The sequence below is a fragment of the Chiloscyllium plagiosum genome, chromosome 7, assembly GCF_004010195.1.
Source record: "Chiloscyllium plagiosum isolate BGI_BamShark_2017 chromosome 7, ASM401019v2, whole genome shotgun sequence".
Lineage (NCBI taxonomy): Eukaryota > Metazoa > Chordata > Chondrichthyes > Orectolobiformes > Hemiscylliidae > Chiloscyllium > Chiloscyllium plagiosum.
Genome location: NC_057716.1, coordinates 99,253,451 through 99,273,928, shown reverse-complemented (window position 1 = coordinate 99,273,928; position 20,478 = coordinate 99,253,451). Strand labels below are relative to the sequence as shown.

Sequence of the window (20,478 nt, the reverse complement as noted above, 5' to 3'; positions counted from 1 at the left end):
TCCCAGGACTTTATGGGAGGCTAGGGAGGAAATTGCAGGGTCCTGAGCAAAGATACATTCCTGATGAAGGGCTTATGCCCAAAATGTTGATTCTTCTGCTCCTCGGATGCTGCCTGACCTGTTGTGCTTTTCCAGCAACACACTCTCGATTCTGTATCATCAACAGCCAAGGCGAAGTGCCCCATGATTGGAAAATGGCTAATGTAGTGCCATTATTTTTCAAAGGCTGCAGGGAAATGCCTGGGAGCTACAGACCAGTGAGCCTTATGTCCATGGTGAATAAGTTGTCAGAGGGGATTCTGAGACAGGATCTACAGGCATATGGAGAGGCAAGGACTCATTTGGGGATAGTCAGCATGGCTTTGTGTGTGGGAAATCATGTCTCACGAATTTGAGAGTTTCTTGAAGGGGTGACAAAGAACGTAGACAAGATCAGTATGGTAGATGTTGTCTACATGGACTTTAGCAAGACCTTCGATAAGGTACTGCATGTAGTAAAGTTAGATTACATGGGATGCAGGGAAAGCTTGCCATTTGGATACAAAATTGGCTTGTCGATAGGAGACAGAGGTTGGTGATGGAGGGTTGCTTATCAGACTGAAAGCCTGTTTGACCAGTGGGTGCTCCGCAGGGATTAGTGCTGGATCCACTAATTTTTGTCATTTTCAGAAACGATTTGGTTGAGAATTTAGGAGGCATGGTTAGTAAGCTTGCGGATGTCAACATAATTGGTGATATAGTCAACAAGATTACAAAGGGATCTTGATCCATTGGGCTAACGGGCTGAAGAGTGCTGATAGAATTTAATTTGGATAAATGCAAAGCATTACATTTTGGTAAAACAAACAGCAGGACTTATACAATTAATGGTTGGACATTGGGTTGTGTTGTCAAATGTAGACCTAGGGGTTCAGGTACATAGTTCTATGAAAGTCGCGTTGCAGATAGACATGGTGGTTGAGAAGGTGTTAACATGTTTGCCTTCATTGCTCAGACCATTCAGTATAGGAGTTGGGATGTCATGCAGAGGTTTTACAGGATGTCGGAGTATTGTGTACTGTTCTGATCACACTACTATCTCTCCAGCACTGGCAAAATTGGAGAGGGCTCAGAAAAGAGTTACCAGGATGTTGCCAGGACTGGAGGAACTTTGAGTTACAAGAAAGGGCTGGATAGGCTGGGACTTACTTCACTGGAGTGTAGGAGGTTGTGGGGTGACCTTATAGAGAGTTTATGAAATCATGAGGAGCAAAAATAAGGTGAATAGAAATGGTCTTGTAAAAACTTTTCTCTGTACTCATGTATTTCTGTACTGGACTACAAGTGACAATAAAAGACATTCATTCTTTTCCCTAGGGTGGGGGAGTTCACGATTAAAGGGCATATTTTTAAGGTGAGAGCAGAAAAATTTAAAAGCGACCTGAGGGGCAATTTTTTCACACAGAGAGTGGTTCATATGTGGAATGGAATGCCAGAGGAAGTGACAGATGCAGGTGCACTTACAACATTTAAAAGACATTTGGATAGGCACACGAATAAGAAAGGTTTGGTGGAATATGGGCCAAATGCAGGCATGTGTGGGGCTAGTTTAGTTTGGGAAACCTGGTCGGCGTGGATGAGTTGGACCAAAGAGCCTGTTTCTGCACTGGTTTCTCTCCAGATGCTGCCAGACCTGTTGAGTTTCTTCAGTAATTTCTGTTTCTCTGCTGAAGAAACATTTGACAGCAGTTGTCCCACTCAGACAGAAATTCCCAGTATCCAATCAGTTGAGGATTGGCAGAACGCCTGGGGATAAAACGGGAGCAGAAGAGGTCAAGAACAGTGCTAAATCTAAGAAGACGCAGTTTTCGAATAAAGGAGTGACTAGACCTTTGCTCCCAATATCCTAAAAATGGAGAATGACACATCATTTCCACTGTTTTTCTCTCTCTCTTGCACATATTTCAGCTGGAGGTTTAGCATCTCTCCAGCACTGGCACATTCCTGGTTCACCTCTCTTCTTGTTTCCTGGAATCTGTAATAATGAAGCGTTTTGGTCACACGCTATAATACAAAAGTAAATGCTTACAATCAGTGAAAGCAGTCTGGATGGACTATATGAAGAGCTTTCAACAGAGCACTCCAACAAAAGCTTCCTGACAGAAAACTATTGAGTGAGAGATCAGGTCCACCAGATAAACTCTAAATCAAAATATATCAGTATTACAGATCGAAGTTTAATAAACAACTTTATTCAAAAAGATAGAAAATATCACATTGATGCAGAAGGCCATTCAGCCAGTTGTATTCTATCCATCCAGAGAAAATGTACCTCCATTTATGAGGCACTTAATTGTTCCTTAAAATATCCAAGGTCTTTGCATCCACTATCCGGTTTGGAAATTCACTTTAGATGTTCATCACTTTTTGTCTGAAACTTTTTCATATTAGTCTAATTTTTTGTCCGTACTTGTTTAGATCAGTCTGTATTGTATCCTGAAGCATTGCCCTGCATTTGGCTTTTTCTGTGTTGACTGCTGTTCTACGTGCCTGTCATAAGACTCCTATATCAGGGCTGAAATGTCGCATTTTCTCCAGTTTTGTTGTTCAAAGTTCCAACAGCCTCCTAATGCTAGGGACCAACACTTACCCCTCAAGTGAAACCACCACAACAGATTAACACTTATGCCGCGGCTGTTTCAGGAACCTTCAGGGAATGTTGCATTGCCAGAGAGCCAACTTCTAGATGAATTGAGTTCCCACTTGCCATTTCAGGGGAAGAAGAGCAAAGGAGGTCTCTTGGTTAATATTCATCCCTCAACCAATGCAACTGAAACAGATTAACATCACTGATTTTGGAATCTTGCTATGTCCAAATTGGCAGCTACATTGCATTAGCGCCTTTAAAAGAATGCCATACAAATCAAGCTCCATCTTTTCTTCTTGTGGCTCCAGACAACGGCACCCAGAGCAAGCGCACAGTGGGGCCTCTTACTTATGAGCATGGGCTGCACACTTGCCATTTGTGCCTATGTTCAGTTCAAACGTGGGGGGCACCCTGCTAACGCTTTTAAGGCACTGCTCCCTATATCACAACATCAGATCAAAATCCATGTCTTCAGTGTCGATCATTTCAGGATCCTGGAACTCATCTCCAAGCTTCTTCCACCAGGGTCCCCGTGTGTACTGCAGCATGGTATTGTGGGACTGCCTTGCCCTGGCTGCAACAGGTACAGACCTGCTGCTAAACACCTCCACGTCCTTCTCTGTGGCCTCCTTCAAACCTGGAGCGTCTGAATCGAAGATGACAGAAAAAAAAAAGCCACTTTAGAAAACGAAATAAGAAACAAGAATAGCGGGCGACTCCATAAGTTAATGATTTGAATTGGTAAGATATGGGAATATTAGGAGAACATTGAACAGAGGATGCAGTTCATACACTGCAGACATATCAGTGCCAAACCGAAAAAAGGTCTCGAATTTTGGTTGAACCTTGTCTCAGTTGAATACAGGAAATCCTTTAAATACTATCTATGATATTAATGTAATATGATGGTTAGCTTATGCACTCTAAATAAAATTCTTCAATTACTGGTAGCTCCAGATGGTAGGATATTTGAGCCCCAGTCACAGGGCCAGAGGCTCAAAATTTTTGACTTCACTGTCACTCTAGCTTACTCACTTGGATGTGTGCCTTTTGATAGGTCTCCTCCAGCTGGATAAAGATGTACTGATTGAATCATACAGCTTTTGCCTGTCAAGCTCAGCGAGCCATTCAAGCATCTCGCACTGCAAATATAATTTCCTCCTCTACATGTTGTTTGGTACTCTGATTCAAGAGGACACTCAAGGGAACTGACCTGGAACCTCTTGAGAATCCATTTATTGATCAGATAGCAGCGGCATGGAGGCACTGGCATTGTGGATCTGTCACTGGACTACTAATCCAGAATATCAGGCCAATGTTCTATGGACATGGGTTCTGATTTCAATTAAAATTATTAATAAAACAACTGGCCTTATCAATCGTCATTGATTGTTGTAAAAACCATTCTGCTTCACTATGCCCATTTTTTCCATTCATTAGACCAACAATTTTTTTACCATTCCTCATTACCCAGACGGCAGCCAAGAGTCAATCACACTGCTATGGGTCTGGAGTCACCTGTAGACTATATCAGGTAAGGCTGACAGATTTCCTTACGTCAAGGACATTAATAATCCAGATACGTTTCTCCGGCAATTGGTAACAGTTTCATGGTCATCATTAGATCCCAATTCCAGATTTTTCTTTTAATTTGATTCATTTTTCAAAATCGGCTTCACCAAAACATTACTTCAGTCTCTGGATTAATAGTCTAACAATTATACCACTGGGCCACTACAACTATAATACCATGATCACTTCCCCCTTTAGGGAAGGAAATCTGCTGTCCTTACTTTGTCTGTCCTACGTGTGACTCCATTCCACAGCAGTGTGGTGATGCTTAACTGCCATCAGGGAAATTAGAGATGGGCAATCATTGCTAGCCTGGCACTGTTGTCTACATCTCATGAAACACTTTGAAAAAACTTTATTCATGTCTCACTGGCGTAAAGTGCTGGAAGTCAAGCTCCATTATTCCCAGAGTGTTCACAAAAGTTAAGCTTTGAAATGAAATATGCTAGATTCCAAAGCGCCTAATTTTCAGGTCCAGGTTGATGGACCAGGGTTTTGTAGAAGCGTAGAATATCGGAGATCTTTTGAGCCTGCTCCACTATTCAATATGATCATAGTTGATTATCCAACTCAATACCCTGTTCCCCTTCTCTCCCCAATCCCTTTGATCCCTTTAGTTATAAGAACTATATCTACACCCTTCTTGAAAGTCTTCAGTCAGAATTCCACAGGCTCACCACTCTTGGTAAAGAAATTTTTCATCGCTGTCCTAAAAGGCCTACCCTTTAACCTCAGTCTGTGGCCCCCTGATTCTGGGCTCCTCAGCCATTGGGAACACCCTTCCTGCATCTACTCTGTTTAGTCCTGTTAGAATGTATTTCTAATAAATTTATTGCAGGTCATCAGAATCTGGCTACAGGTAAACTATTAAGTAAAATAAAACATACAAATTAAAACTCTAAACACTTTGTAAATTCTCCCTACACACAGACTTAGGAGACTCATGGGCATTGGGAAATCTGAGACAACAGTTTTGTAGATTTTTTTCCATTAGAGCTGTTGGAATGGTTCACGTAAAGGTATCTCCTCTGCACTATTATTTTTGAATGCAAAGACACAGGGTGGCTGTTTCACTTATGAAAGATATCTGATTTAACCAATTCAGCGTTGTAACATGCAACATCGGTTCAAATAAAGGTAAACTGGTTTTCTTCAGGTTTAAAGGGCTTACAGCAGAGAACTGAAAGGGAGGGAGGGAGGTGGAGGGGGGGGGAGAGACAGAGAGCACGTGAGAGACAGACAGACAGAGAGAGAGAGAGAGAGAGAGAGAGAGACAGACAGACAGAGAGAGAGAGAGAGAGAGAGAGAGAGAGAGAGAAAAGAGAGAGACAGAGACAGAGAGAGAGAGAGAGACACAGAGTATTTCAGCTCCTGCAGAACTGCCAGTTTCTCTTCTGATCTGACTAGTTTCCCGTGCCTTGCTCACAACCCAGCCTGTTCAGCTAACTCTCAGCCAATTGCTTTGTAGAGGGATTGTCATTGATAATTGGTTCCTCGGCCACAATCCAATCAACTTCACTTGTAGACAAACCTAATGCAAGTTACAACAACTCAGGGATACCTACAGCCTTCTGGCACCTTCATCCCTCCACTCGTCCCTCTGACTCCATCCCTAATTTACCACAAATTCTGACCTTCTGGTCTCTGATGCTAAGTAATCTGTAGTCAGCAAATGACTAGTTATTCTTTTCACTTCCAACTCAGTAAATTTCTAGCATGACAGAACTTTGAATTGTTCCTCTCTCTCTGTCACCTCTGAGTCCATTTCTTTTAACAGAAGTCCTCTCCCCACCCTACAGATCTCTTCACCTGCCCCCAACACTCTCCCTCCAGCCTAGACCTCTTCCTCTAGTCTCTCACCTGCACTCGACCTAATCACTGCAAACTCACATGACATAATTTATTTTCTCCCTTCACCCATTCTAATCTATTACCCTTTAAAATGACTGCATTCCATGCTCTCAGATCAAACCTGCCAACAAAGGTGGTGCTGTTGTTGCCTTGTATACTGACCTCTACCTTGCAGAGGCTGAGTTCCAGCTCTCAGATATTGCCTCCTTTCTCCCATTGGACACTGAACACCAGGCTATGTGTTTCCATGACTGTCACCAACCCCATGTCACCTGGCTACCTCTCCCAAAAACATCTCACCTACAGTCCCAAACCCAGTATATCCCACTTCTACCATCTTCCCAAGATCCACAAACAGGACTGCTAGGCAAATCCACTGTTTCAGTCTTTTCCTCTCTTATGAATCTTATTTTGTCCTACCATGGCTCAATTTGTTTTCTTTCCTTGTCCAGTCTGTTCCCACTAACATCTGCAATTCTTTGACAATTTACATTACCTTCACATTTTCTGGACTGCAGGCACCAACCACCATGAACATTCAATCCCTCTAGGTGTCCATTTCCCATCAGGATGGTCTGAGGGCTCTCCACTTCTTCCTATATAAGGCTTCCAGCAACACCCTCCTCCACCTGGTTGAGCTCTGCCTCACTTTGAACAACTTCTCCTTTAATTTCTCTTGCCTCCTTCAAGTCAAAAGTGTGGCTATGGGTACCCACAGAGGCCCCAGTTATGCCTGTATCTTTGTGGAAGATGTGGAACATTCCTTGTTTATAGCCCTACACTGGTCCCTCCCCACAACTCTTTCTCACGTATATTGTTGCAATCGTTGGTGCTGTTCCCTCTTTTACTTGGAATAAGATTTTTCACTCATCTTCACTAGTCCACCTCTGACTCCTCTTTTCAATTCCTTGACATCGCTGTTTCCATTTTTGGGGATAAGTGGACCAGTGATTTCCCCTAAAAACCCACCGACTCCCACAGTTACCTTTACTATACATCCTTACACCCTGATTCCTGTAAAGGCTCTATTCCATTTTCCCAATTTCTCAGTCTCCGTCATATCTGTTCACGGGGGGGGGCCTCAGACATATTCGCCTTTTTCCTCAACCCTGCTACTCTGGTTGACAGGGCTTTCAGCGATGTCCTATCCATTCCCCATACTTCTGCCCTCAACCCCTTCCCTCCAACAAAAAGAAACGATAGAGTTCTCCTTGTCCTCACTTTCTATCCCATCAGCCTCCACATTCAAAGGATCGTAAGCTGCCATTTCCACCACCTTAAATGTGACAGCACTACCAGCCACAAATGCCCCTCCCTTGTCAGCATTTCATAGGAATTGTTTCCTCTGGGACATCCTGGGTCATTTCTCTCCCACTCCTGACACCTCCTCACACTCCCGACACCTCCTCACACTCCCATGACACTTTCCCATGAAAAATCGCTGAAGATGTAACAATTGCCCATTTACGTCCTGCCTCCTCATTACCCAAGGCCTTCCAGGTGCAGCTATGATTTACTTATGCTTTATTCAGTCTACTTTACTGTATTTCCTATTCCTAATGTGGTCACCTGCACACTGAGAAGGGAAGCAGACTGGGCGACTGCTTTGCTCATTCATGAAAATGACTCGGTTACCTGCTACTTCAACACACCATCATGTTACCTGGCAGGGGAGATACCAGGGTCAAGAGTCTGTTCTTATCAGAACGGTGTCGAGTTGCGAGTCATCAGAGCTAGTGGGGATCATCGCTGGATAGTGATTGGATGTTGGAGGATCGTTTGGTTGTGCTGACCTGTTCTTGGTGGATCTTCATGCTGGCTTTGGCCTAACGCCTATTCAGGGACCAGCCAACCTCGGAGCTTTGACCTCAGGAGCCGCCCACAACTCAGGCCAGGGGATTCACAACACTGAGTGAGTGAAAAAGGTGGAGGATCGTACACCTGTCGATCGGATGGCGTACATCAACAAGGTTCTGCTGGAGTGCTGCGGGTTCGACAGGGGGCCCACTCAGTTAAATATATTGATGGTAAACATATGTCCTGTATGTATGAATGATTAATTCCGATCTCTATGTAAAGAAATGGAATGTATAAATATATATGGCACCACCAATTGTACAGATCAAAATACTTTATGAATAAAGTATACTTTTGAAATAATAAAAAAAGTGTACTGCCTGCAGGATTTCCCTGGGGCAGGCTATTTCGATGTGAGCTTCAGGAGTGGGAAGCTGTGTGAACAGCTCCTGAAGGTCTTCAAGGAGAAGGAAGGGGAACTTCTGTACTCCATCTTGTCGGCGGTCCGTTGTGTGTGCTTCCTGCGCAAAGGAGTTGGGTTGTTACGATTCATATGTACAACCCCCCACATCCCAGCAGCTGACGTCCTGACCTTCCTGAGAAGATACGTCCAGGTCGAGGGAAAAAGCACTGATGTGGTCGACCCTTTCGGGATCTGGACCAGCAAGCGGCAGGTCAGGATAACTCTCAGGGTCGATGCCAGTAGGAACATCCTCCACCCCATCCTCCAGCTTTGCTATTGGAGGGAGCAGAGGATACCCGACGTATGCAGGGCAGCCGAAGGTGCACCGAACCTGCAGGAGGTCAGGCCACATGGCGGTGGACTGTAAGGTGACTAGCTGTCGGAACTGCAAGAAGGAATGCAAAGAGGCCAAGAGCTGTAATCTGTGTGGAGAAGTGGGCCACATGTACAAGGCCTGCCCAAGACGGGGGGGCCACCACCTACGCACAGATGGCCGGAGATGGACCACAAAAGGCCAGCATGGTACCACAAACCAGCAAAGGAACGGTGTCTAGTGGCACCCAGAAGGAAGGACAGGCTGGAGTGGAGCAGGCGGCAGCCAGTGGGGAGGTGCAGCAGACAATCCAAGCTCCTACAGGACAGACGGAGGCAATGGAAGAGGAGGGAACCAAGGAGGCAGACGATTGGATTCTTGTAAAAAAAGCAGGAGGAGGAAAACCTGCGGGGTCCCCAAAGCCACCCAGCAAAGGGAGAAACGGCAGCTGCATGAGGAGGATATGGGGCAGCTCTGCAGACGGTGAAGACGGGCACAAGGAGGGTAGTCACCAGAAGACGAGACAGAGCGCCACGGGGCGAAAAGAGGGCAGCACCCCCCAAACAGCAAACGACGAACCCTCTGAGGGGACTGGTAAAGATCACCCCTCATCCAGTGAGAACCTCAAGGTACACACTGCCCCACTGCTCCAAGTAACTGGGAGCAGCGATCATCTGACAGCCTCGCTGTCAGACACACAACTGGACTCTGCGATCCCTCGCCCTGGCCTGATGACACCAGAATGGGGAAATGGCCCCAGAGTGGAGCCGGTCAGCTAGCTCAGCCCTGAGAGTGTCCGGCAGTTTGATTACACCACAGGAATGCAGATAGCGACCCCAGAGAGACAGGACCAGCAGCAAATGGACACTGGTAACCTCATAAACTGTTAAAATAGAGATAAAAATTGCCAGTATTAATGTGCGTAGCATTAAATCTGCTATGCGATGTGTTAGTAATTTTAATTACTGGCCAACTTTAAAGCCGATGTCCTGTTTCTGTGGGAGTGTGGGATACCGAACCTCAGCAGCTACAGGAGATGGTCGAGCTCGTGGGCCCATGGGCCGTCAGTTTGGTCGGGGGGCAACGATAGCCGCGCCTCCAGCCTGGGGATATTGTTGCGAGCAGGCAACTTCATCTCCGAGGTTAAGGAGGTGGTGGGCAGGCACCTCCTCGTCATTGATGTCATGTACAGAAACGCTCCCCTGAGACTAACTAATGTGTACGCCCCAGCAGGCAAGAGTGAACGGTTGGCCGTCCTGCAGCAGCTACCACTGTTGCTGGCTACGACCATGCCGGTCATTCTGGCCGGAGACTACAACTGGATCATTGATGCAGATGGACGTTCTGGTGGGGGGTGGAGATAGTAAACTGGACGCCATGTCCAGAGCCCTGATGGAAACGGTCAAAGATGCCAAGCTGCACGGCGTCTTCAGCATCCCTGCAGACGGAGCGCAGCGTAGATACACCTGGTCACGGGCAGACGGGTCTATCCGCTCAAGGACAGATTACCTATTTGTGTCCCGAACGTTCTCAGTCAGATCCACCGATGTCAAGCCGGTGTTCTTCTCTAACGACTGCCTCCTGCTGGCCGACTATCACCTACAGGACGAGCAGTGGGCTGGTAAGGGAACGTGGAAATTGAACACAAAGCTGTTGACCCCAGGAAATATTGAGGAGCTCAAGAGGGACTACGCAGGTTGGAGAACCGTGAATCCCCTCTGAGTCTCCAGCAGACTGGTGGGAAACAGTAAATGAAAACATCAAGAGGTGTTCAGGAGGCGAGAGAGAGCTGGGGAAAACTGTCCCAATTCCAGGAAAGTATGCAGAGCCTGCTCCTGCTGCAGATGATGGGGGTTGATGTCACGGAGGACCTCCAGGAGGTATAGGGCCAGCAAGCCTCGCTCTTTGCCTCGGAGGCCTCCAAGATAATCTTCCGGTCCAGGGTCCGCTCCGTGGAGCAGGACGAGACGTGCTCACGTTTCTTCTTCCAGAAGGTGTACAAAGAGAGAGCTCCGTGCTCAACAGCCTGAAGGGAGAAAATGGCTTGATAACGTCATCTCAGGCTGATGTCATGAGGATCAGCAAATCCTTCTATGCCAGTCTGTATGACTCGAAGCCAACAGACAGCGCAGCCTCCCAGGGTCGTTCTGTCCTCTATCACGGAGGTCTTAGACGACAGAACACGGGAGAGGCTGGACCAGCCGCTATCTCTGGACGAGCTGACCAAGGCCCACAAATCCTTCGAAAAGAATAAAACTCCCGGAAGTGACGACTTACCGGTTGAGCTCTATTCTGCTCTGTGGGACTTGATTGGTCACGACCTGCTAGAGGTGTATTATCAGTATGCTTCTGGCAGGTACCATGAGTAAATCCATGAGGAAAGGCATCATCACCCTCATCTACAAGCGGGAGGGGGAGAGGGAGGAAATCAGAAATTGGAGACCAATCTCACTGTTGAATGCGGATTACAAAATCTTGTGAAAGGTCATCGCCAATCGGGTCAGGTCTGCTCTGGGATCGGTGATTCATCCTGACCAAACCTGTGCTGTACCGGGCAAGAAGATCGCTGAGAGTCTCACACTCCTTAGGGATACGATCGCCTATGTGCAGGACAGGGGGTTGGACACCTGCCTCATCAGCCTGGACCAGGAGAAAGCCTTTGACGGGATATCGCATATGTATATGAGAGATGTTCTCTCCAAAATGGGCTTTGGGGAGGGAATCTGCAATTGGATCAGACTGCTCTACACCAACATTGTCAGTGCAGTCTCAATCAATGGGTGGGAATTAGATAGCTTCCCAGTCAGATCTGGAGTCATGCAGGGATGCCCTCTCTCTCCTGCCCTGTTTGTGTGCTGCATAGAGTCATTTGCCGAGTCCGAGTCCATCAAGAAGGATGCGAGCCTGAGAGGGGTGACTATTCCTGGCAGCGGGGGCCTACAGGTTAAGGCCTCCATGTACGTGGAGATCTGCCTGTGAGATCCTTTATGCAGGCCTGGACTCTCTGCCGCACTGCATGCTGCCCCCAAAGCAGTTGTGGAGAGGATGATACTGTCACACACCTCCTTCTGGAATGTGTCTATGCAAAGGAAGTCTGGAGAGGAATGCAGTGGTGTTTGTCGAGGTTCGTCCCGAGCAGCTCCATGATGCGGGACTCCGTGCTCTACGGCCTGTTCCCCAGGATACACACCGAGATGAACATCAACTGTGCCTGGAGGATCATTAACTCGGTCAAAGACACTCTTTGGTCTGTCCGAAACCTGTTGATCTTCCAGCTGAAGGAGTTGACCCCGACTGAGTGTTGCAGACTGGCACATTCAACGGTCCAGGACTACGTGCTGAGGGATGCGCTGAAGCTTGGGGCAGCTGCCACCAAGGCGCGGTGGAGAAAGACCACCGTGTAACATCTGCCTGCCTAAAGAAGAACAGGGGGCCCACTCAGTAATTGGGCCCCGCTGATGCCTCAGCAAAATATCTGAATGGTCAATGTACAGACTTGTAGATATGAATGATTAATTTCCGATCTCTGTATGTAAAGAAATGGAATGTATACATATGTATGGCATGACCAATTATATAGACATCAAAATAATTTTATGAATAAAGTATATTTTTGAAATGTAAAAAAAAAATCATGTTCCCTGGCCAACATTTCTGTCTCAGGCTTGTTCCAGTGAAGCTCAACACAAGCCGGAGGAACAACAGCTCCCATCCTGCTGAGGTATTTTACAGTCCTCAGGATTCAACGTTGAGTTTAACAATTTCAGCATATGAACACCACCCTTCATATTTGTTACCCACCCCCACACTGACAGGTCCTGTTGTGTATGGGTTTTCAACTTTCAATTAGTCACATTCCCCAGTAGCACCTGTTCAGCATTTGCCTCTCCCCTGGCTTATCATCAATGGTCCTTTTGTTTGCTTCTCCTTTTCTCTCTCTCTCTCTCTCCATCTATTCGACTCAGTCCTTTCCGCTACTGCCCCTGTTACTGGTATAAATACCACCATTACCTAACTGCTTTCAGTTCTGGCAAAAGGCCACTGGATTTAAAATGTTAACTCCGTTTTTCTCTCTCCACAGATGCTGCCAGACCTGCAGAGTTTCTCCAGCACTTTGTTTTATTTTGTTTCAAAACCCCATCTCTAGTTTGTCTACACACTGCTGAAACAAACAGGGTTCACACTAGGTATCAAATTCCTTGCTTTCAAAACTTTTAACATCTTTATAAATGCCTGGATTTCAAAATTGTTCTTTCTTGCTTGAGTACACTGTTATAAAATGCATAAAAATAAAGAGATACAGCCTTTATAGTGTCCAATGAAAGTACAGCATGAAAGGACAGCAACGACATCCTTAGCTTCAATGACTTTCTGCTTTGAGGTTTAATAAGCAGTTAACAGGATGACTTACTCATCAGTAGCTCAACATCAGTGTTGATTTGGGCAAGCAGAGCCTCCTGCCGCTGCTCGGACTTCCGTTCCAAGTTTCTCCTCATCAGGTACTGACCCAACATCTCCTGAGCCTGGGAATGTCGCTCTTTTGTTCTCTCCTCAGACGCTTGAGGAACCTAAGGGGAATCATGGGTTAAAATGCTGCATCCACTTCTGGCTGCCATACGTTAGAATCCTGAGCGTCCTTTTGTTATGATCTTTGGATCGCATTAGCCTGGGGATGGGGACCCCAGATCTGGGATGCAATGCCAGGTGCGATCAATGATACTGAACCCCAGAGAATACATGTGAATGGTTTCATTGAAGATAGGTTGGAAGTGTAATTATTACATATTACAATAAAATTGCACAAGAAAATGAATGGATCTTTTACAAATAAATGCCTGGTACTGTAATATAATCGACACTGAAGAGCATGAAACTTCCAGATCTCTCCGAACTTGAACTCTGCATTTCCAATTCACACATAAGATCTCAGTCACCAAAATTACACTGGCTTTGAAATCATCTAATCCCATTTGGGATTCACTAATTTCTAACCGAGTCCCTGCACCTTCAGTAAGTTTCCAAGGCTTTTGCATACCACTTTTTTTTCCAAACACATCACAAAGCTTGATATATTGAGTTTTACAAAGGCACTGGCAGTCTGCATTGTGTGTTAGTTATCCAATTACCCCAACTTCTTACAAGGCTATCTCCACTGTAGAGTGTTTGTGCTCCATGAAGAGTGCTGATGGTGTTGCCAGTCTATTTACATGCACTGGATTTTGGACACGTGAAGTAAAGCAAATAATTACAGAGAGCAGGAAGCAGTCATCAGACAAGTAATGGAAAAGGTTGGAAATCTGTCTAAAGTCAGAAAAGCCTCGTCTCTGTCTAAATAAATTTATGACTTTTCAATGACTTTGGGATTGATTTAGATGTTACATGATCTTTAAAGGAATATAAAATTAATTTACAAATTCCATAACTTTTCCAGGTTTTCCATGATCCATGGAAGGATTGAGGTATGAATATCCACTGTTTATTTATTCAGCATATCATGTTTGCACCGGCTCTCCAAATGAACACCATGACTTACTGCCTTTCTCTAAATCCCTGAATGTTATTTCTGTTTAAATAAGCATCTCGTACCCTCTTGAATGCCTGAATTGAATATCCCTCCACAATCCAGGCATTTCATTCCAGACCCAAACCACTCATTGTATGATAAAGCACTTTTTCACATCACATTTGTTTCTCTTGCAAATCACTTTAAATCATTGCCCTGTCACTCTTGAACCTTTTAGGAGAGGCAACAGCTCCCTTAAGCATTTTGAAAACTTCTATTAAATCTCTTTTCAGCTTTCTGCTCTCTGAGGAGGGCAGTCCTAACTGATGCAATCTATCCTCATAACTGAAGTTCATCATCCCTGGAACAATTCTTGTAAATCTCTCCTGCACTCTCTTCAATGGTTCACTTCTTTCTGATTGAATGGCACCCTGAACTGTACACAATGCTTCAACGGAAGAATCTCAAGTATCTTATGGAAATTCAGCAACACTTCCTTGCAGCTTCTTTGGCAATTCCTCAGGAACAAGGATAACTAGCTTTGCCAAGTTGGTGGGGTTGGTTTAGTTCTGTGGTGGATGAGTAGTCCAATCTGACCCATAAATGATGCAGGGTGTAGGACCCGGGGGGGGGGGGGCGAAGTTGGGATTTCCTGGCGGTTGTGGTGCCTTTCCAGGTGTTCCTTCTCTAGTTTGCGCTATCTAGGTCAAGTGACTTTCAGGTATCAGTGGGAATGTTGCATTTGTTTAGGGAGGCTTTCAGGGTTACCCTCGTCGCAGTCTCTCTGCCCTCGTGATTCACCTGTAATTGTGGACCTCAGAACACAGTACTTGTTCAGAGACACTTGTGTTGGCGTGCAGACAATGGGGCCTGCCCTCACAGTTGGTCGTGTGCCACCAGTGCCTTGATGTGAGGGCTACTGGCCTGGGAGAGGATGAATGCCGATCCTGTCAGTGGAGTGTCAAGATTTTGCAAAGATTCCGGTTAATAAAGCCCATGACACTTAGTGTAGTCTTAGCCAAGTTCTCTAACTGGCTTACCTGGCCTGGGCCTACATATGCATCCAGATCCTTAGACATGTTGTTGACTCTTAACTGCCTTCTGAAATGGTCAAGCAAGTCATTCAGTTCAGCAAGCAATTAAAGATAGGTGATAATTCTTAAAATTCATTTTGTGGAACATGGGTGTCCCTGGCTGGGCCAATATTTCTTGCCCATACTTGGTGATGACAAGGTGGTGATGGGCTGCCTTCTTGAATCACTGCAGCCCACGTACTGTAGTTAGGCCCACAATGCCGTTAGAGAAAGAATTCCAGGATTTGGACCCAGTGACAATGAAGGAACAGTGATATATTTCCAAGTCAGGATGAGGAGTGGTTTACAGGAGAACTTGCAGGTGGTAGTGTTCCCATGTATCTGCTGCCCTTATCCTTCTAGATGGACATGGTCTTGGGTTTGGAAGGTGCTGTCAGAGGGTGTTGGGTGAATTTCAGCTGTGGATCCTGCAGATAGTACATGCTGCTGCTGCTGAGAGTCTCTGATGGACAGACAGGATGTTTGTGGATGTGGTACCAATCAAGTGACTTCTTTTTCCCGGATGGTGTCAAGCTTCTTGAGTGTTGTTGGAGCTGCACCCATCCAGGAAAGTGGGGAGTATTCCAACACACTACTGAGTTGTGCCTTATAGATGATGGACAGGCTATGGGGATTCAGTGAGTCACCCACTGCAGGATTCCTAGCCTCTGATCTGCTCTTATAGCCAGAGTGTTTATATGGTGAGTCTAGTTTCTGGGCATTGCTAAAGATGAAGTCAAATATGTTTTTCCATCTTGTTGGTTCCCTCACCACCTGTTGCAGACCCAGCCTAGCAGCTATGTCCTTTAAGAGCCGCCAAGCTTGATCAGTAGTTCTGCTTCTGAGCCACTCTTGGTGGTGGACATTGAAACATCATATCCAGAGTACATTTTGCGTCTTTGCTATCCTCCAAGTGTTGTTCAACATGGAGGAGTACTGATTCATCAGCCAACGGATGACAATACATGGTAATCAATAGGTTTCTTTGCCCATACTTAACCTGAAGCCATGAGATTTCATGGATCCGGAGTCAATGTTTAGGACTCCAAGGTCAACTCCCTCCCAACTGTATACCTTGTGCCACCACGTCTACTGGGTCTGTGTTGATTAGTCTGTGAGATGGCTCTTCGAATTTTGGCACGAGCCACGAGATGTTAGGAAGTTTGCAGTGTTGACAGGGCTGTTTCTGCCATTTTCTTTTCTGGTGCTGAGGTCAACACCAGGTGATCCATCCCGTTTCATTTCTTTGTGACATTATAGCAAATGATAGATGAATGCCTCTCAAATAACCTCACAAGCCAATCACATTGTTGTGATCTGGAGTCACATATAGACCAGACAGGTGAGCATGGCAGATTTCCTTCCCTGAAGGATGTTAATGAATCCGACGGTTTTTTCCAACAATTGACAAGGGTTTCTTGGTCATCAGTAGATTCTTAATTCCTTTTTCTTCAATTACTGAATACAAATTCAACCATCTGCTTTGATGGGATTTGAACCCCGGGGGCCGCAGAACATTTGCTGAGTTTCTGGATTAATAGTCTAGCAATAATTCCACTAGGTCATTGTGTCCCCTTCTGATTTTGCTCATGACTCCCACATCCCATGAAAGAACAATTTTTTGTTTAAAAGCTCTGGATCAGTATACTCACTGGATGAAGTTTGACATAAGCATCAACTTTAGCACGCAGTTTAAGCCTCCGTGTGTCGGTGAGACCTGATGGTCCCTGCCAGGGCATGATGCACGGACTCCGGTTTCCACGCTTTTTTAAGAACTTCAAGACCTGCAGAAAAAAACCTGTCATGAAGCTCTTCTGAAATTCTACTACACACTAATAAAACTAATGCCCCTTTCTCTCACAATGAAAGTTCAAGATAATCCTTAAATTCCCAGACAAGGAAATTTGATATTTCAATTAGGAATTCTGTACAATTCAAGCATGGAATTTCTTCAATCATAAACTAGGCTTCTCCAAATATGTATCACTTATGGATGACACCTCCCCAGTTGTTAGTAAAATGACAAATATATAATAAATGGTAGATTTTTTTCAACACATGCACACAAATCCACTAGACTAAATAGTCATTTTGGGTACAATCTTATAAAGCCCTGAATCATGTAGACTAAGGCAAGAAATCTGGGAGAACTAAAGTGAGAAGTCCAGCAAGGCCTTGCTTAATTTCAGGAATAACAAATCTAATTTTCCAACAGAGTCCTGGGTGCCAAGATGAGATTCACACTAGGAAATGTGAGAAATACTAACAATGGGGATTATTGCTTATTCACAGAGAATCTCACCTCATTAATATGCAGTTTCCATTTCTACCATGTGCCAGATGAGAACACCTAACATGAAAGTCAGAGTGGGTATCTGGGAATGCCAGCTCGCTGCTTGGTCTACTGGACTCTACGTGAGATACCAGGCACCAACATCTCAGGGCATGTTCCATGAGCATTGGTCACATGCACTCTTCATCCTAGACATTGTAATTTGAATTTTCAGACTCTCTGCTCTACCATGGCACCTTTCAGATCCACCTACAGCCTTTCTCCTGCATTGTAATGCTATATCTTGGAGGACACCAGCACCTCTTGCTGCAGGACACTGAGTGTAGGCGCAGGTTCCCAGGCTGCAGACTGGACCAGGCTGTAACTCAGGATGGCTTGTTCACTCACCTTACGCCTACTTGGATGCTCACAGCATCTCTGCCTCAGCCTGCCTTGCCCTGCCCTGCCTTTTAGCAGACATAAAGCCAGATAGCTTGTCATGGTCATGGTCATGGCCAGTCAGCGGTCAAGGAGGTGGATATGTAGCTGCATGTCATCATGCTGCAGAAGCTGATGCAGAGACACACTGTATGCATTTCTATGAAATGGCGGTGTCTTGAATTCGGAGAAGATTAGTGCTCAGTCACGTCAAGAGAGACGGTCTTCAGCCCCGAGGTGCCAGCACAGTAAGTAAGGGCATTGTCTCAGGCACAGTTTAGTTACTCCCTGTTTTTCTGGGGTTAGGTGGGGAGGAGGATTCAAACTTTGGGCTCACTCCATACATCTTTCTGCCCAGCAATTGTTGTTTTCTCCTGCATTGACAGAAAGAAAGGGAGATTGGGTGGAATGAAGTGGGTGGCACAGTTGTGTCATGTGGATGTGGAGGAGATTAAATTCCACCAGCTCACTAATACTGAGTGATAATTATGAAATATCAGTCATTCTCTTTAGGAAATGAATTTGCCAATTCCAGACTGACAGCAATGCTACTGACTCTTCACTGCCTTCTGAAATGGCCTGGGAGAAAAAGTGAGGACTGCAGATGCTGGAGAGTCAGAGTTGAAAAGTGTGATGCAGGAAAAGCACAGTGGGTCAGTCAGCAACAGAGGAGCAGGAGAGGTGACATTTCAGGCATAAGCCCTTCATCAGGAATGTGGAGGGGGAAGGTGGCTGAAAGAGAAAATAGGGTGTGGCTTGGGAGAAGGTAGGTGGGATGGCGATAGGTGGATGCAGGTGGGAGGTGGTTGTGATAGTTTGGTTGGGAGTTTGGAATAGATAGGTGGGAAGAAAGATGTACAGGTGTGTCAGGTCAGGAGGGTAGTGCGAGTTGGAGGTTTGGTCCTGGAATGAAGTGAGGGTTGGAGAAATATTTAAACTGGTGAAGTCAATGTTGATGCTGTGTGGTGTAGGATCCAGAGGCAAAAGATGAGGCGTTCCTCCTCCAGTTGGCAAATGGCTTGGATTTGGTAGTGCAGGGGGTCCAGGATTTGCATGTCCTTGGGGAAGTGGGAGGGGGAGTTGAAGTGGTTGGCCACAGGGTGGTTGGGTTGTTTGGCGTGTGTGGACCAGAGGTGTTCTCTGAAATGCTCCCATTGTAGAAGAGACCACATGGAGAGCAAGGTATGCAGTATTTGATGTGGGTGGATGTGCGGGAAAATCTCTGCTGGATCTGAAATGATCCTATCGGGCCTTGGATGGAGGTGAAGGGGGAAGTGTGTGCCCAGGTTTTGCACTTTGTGCGGAAGCAAAGGTGCCAGGTATAGAAGGTGGGTTGGTGGGGAGTGTGGACCTAACAAAGAAGTCACAGAGGGAATGGTCTCTGCAGAACACAGATAGCAGTGGGGGCCTGCCCACTTATTTATTTCTGAAATGGCCTGGGCAAACCACCTCGTTCAAGAGCAGAAAAATGTTGCGTGCCAGTGCCACCCACATCTCATTAAAAAATTTAGAAAATTTTCTTTAAAATGGCACCGTCTCCCTCAATTACGCAACATTTTAAACTTTGCAGATTAAGGTTACTCTGATTTCATGGTACCTCCAGTGCACATACAGGAGACAAAATAGTGCACAGCCACTCACTCTAAAAAGTGTTACTACAAAATGAATCTCAACGTTTTCCTGGCTTCAGGTTTGCCATTTCAACATAATCACAAAAGCACTCACAGCTCTCTGGATCACAACAGCTGCTCGGAATTCCTTAAGGGCCTGCTTCTGTTTGTTGAAGTCCCTTCTGTGCCTGTATCCATGCCAAACCTTTTGAATCAGCAGTGCTGACCGTTCTCGCTCTTCCTGTAGGTACTTGTCCATCTCGCCTGCACAGGATGCCAAATATTACACTGGGCATCGGGGATTAAGCAGAATTGGGGCAAAAGAAAAGACAATGGTGCAAGGCATCCTGAATAGTTTTATTATGGATGTCCAAAATGTACATTAAAAAATCAAATCACTGGTCAGGTTGAGATGTTACGGGACAATAAATTATAGGAACACATAACATATATTGCCCTAAAATATGACCGGGAATAAATCTGATGCCATGACAGCTTTGCATAAAACCATACATTAATTCAAACACACTAAATACGTTAAACAAATAGTGTACAGTGCCACACACCGCACTGTGGTGGGGAGTGCAGTTACTCAGAATCCAGGTTCATGAATAATCCTGAAGGCAAAGCTCATCTCAACTGCCTGCCTGTCTAACCTGTCCCATTAATATAGCACTCTCTGACCAAAACTTTACTTGTAGAAGTATCTGTCAGGCTTGTTCTCCCAGCTAAAGAGAGTTCTAAAGAGTCATTCACTCAAGTGAACCTCCTGAAAGATAACAATAATGCCTTTACATAATGCTGCACATAAGTTCATAAGACAAGCTCATAAGATATAGGAGCAGAATTAGGCCATTCGGCCCATCGAATCTGCTCCATCATTCGATCATGGCTGATATGCTCCTCACCCCCATTTTCCTGCCTTCTCCCCATATCCTTTCAACCCATCACCAATTAAAA

The 20,478-nt window shown here is 45.5% G+C and overlaps 1 protein-coding gene across 1 annotated transcript in view; it reads right to left on the bottom strand.

The window, feature by feature from the left end:
• Window positions 1-2,211: 2,211 nt before the first annotated feature.
• The window catches only part of LOC122551944 (IQ calmodulin-binding motif-containing protein 1-like), a 49,394-nt gene continuing 31,127 nt past the window's right edge, over window positions 2,212-20,478 (bottom strand). Inside the window, exons 10-13 of the mRNA XM_043694513.1 lie at window positions 19,634-19,782; window positions 16,851-16,982; window positions 13,034-13,190; window positions 2,212-3,272 (exon numbers count right to left, since the gene is read on the bottom strand). Of these exons, the coding sequence (XP_043550448.1) occupies window positions 3,070-3,272; window positions 13,034-13,190; window positions 16,851-16,982; window positions 19,634-19,782 (641 nt within the window). The 3' untranslated portion in view covers window positions 2,212-3,069. The remainder of the gene's footprint in view (window positions 3,273-13,033; window positions 13,191-16,850; window positions 16,983-19,633; window positions 19,783-20,478) is intronic.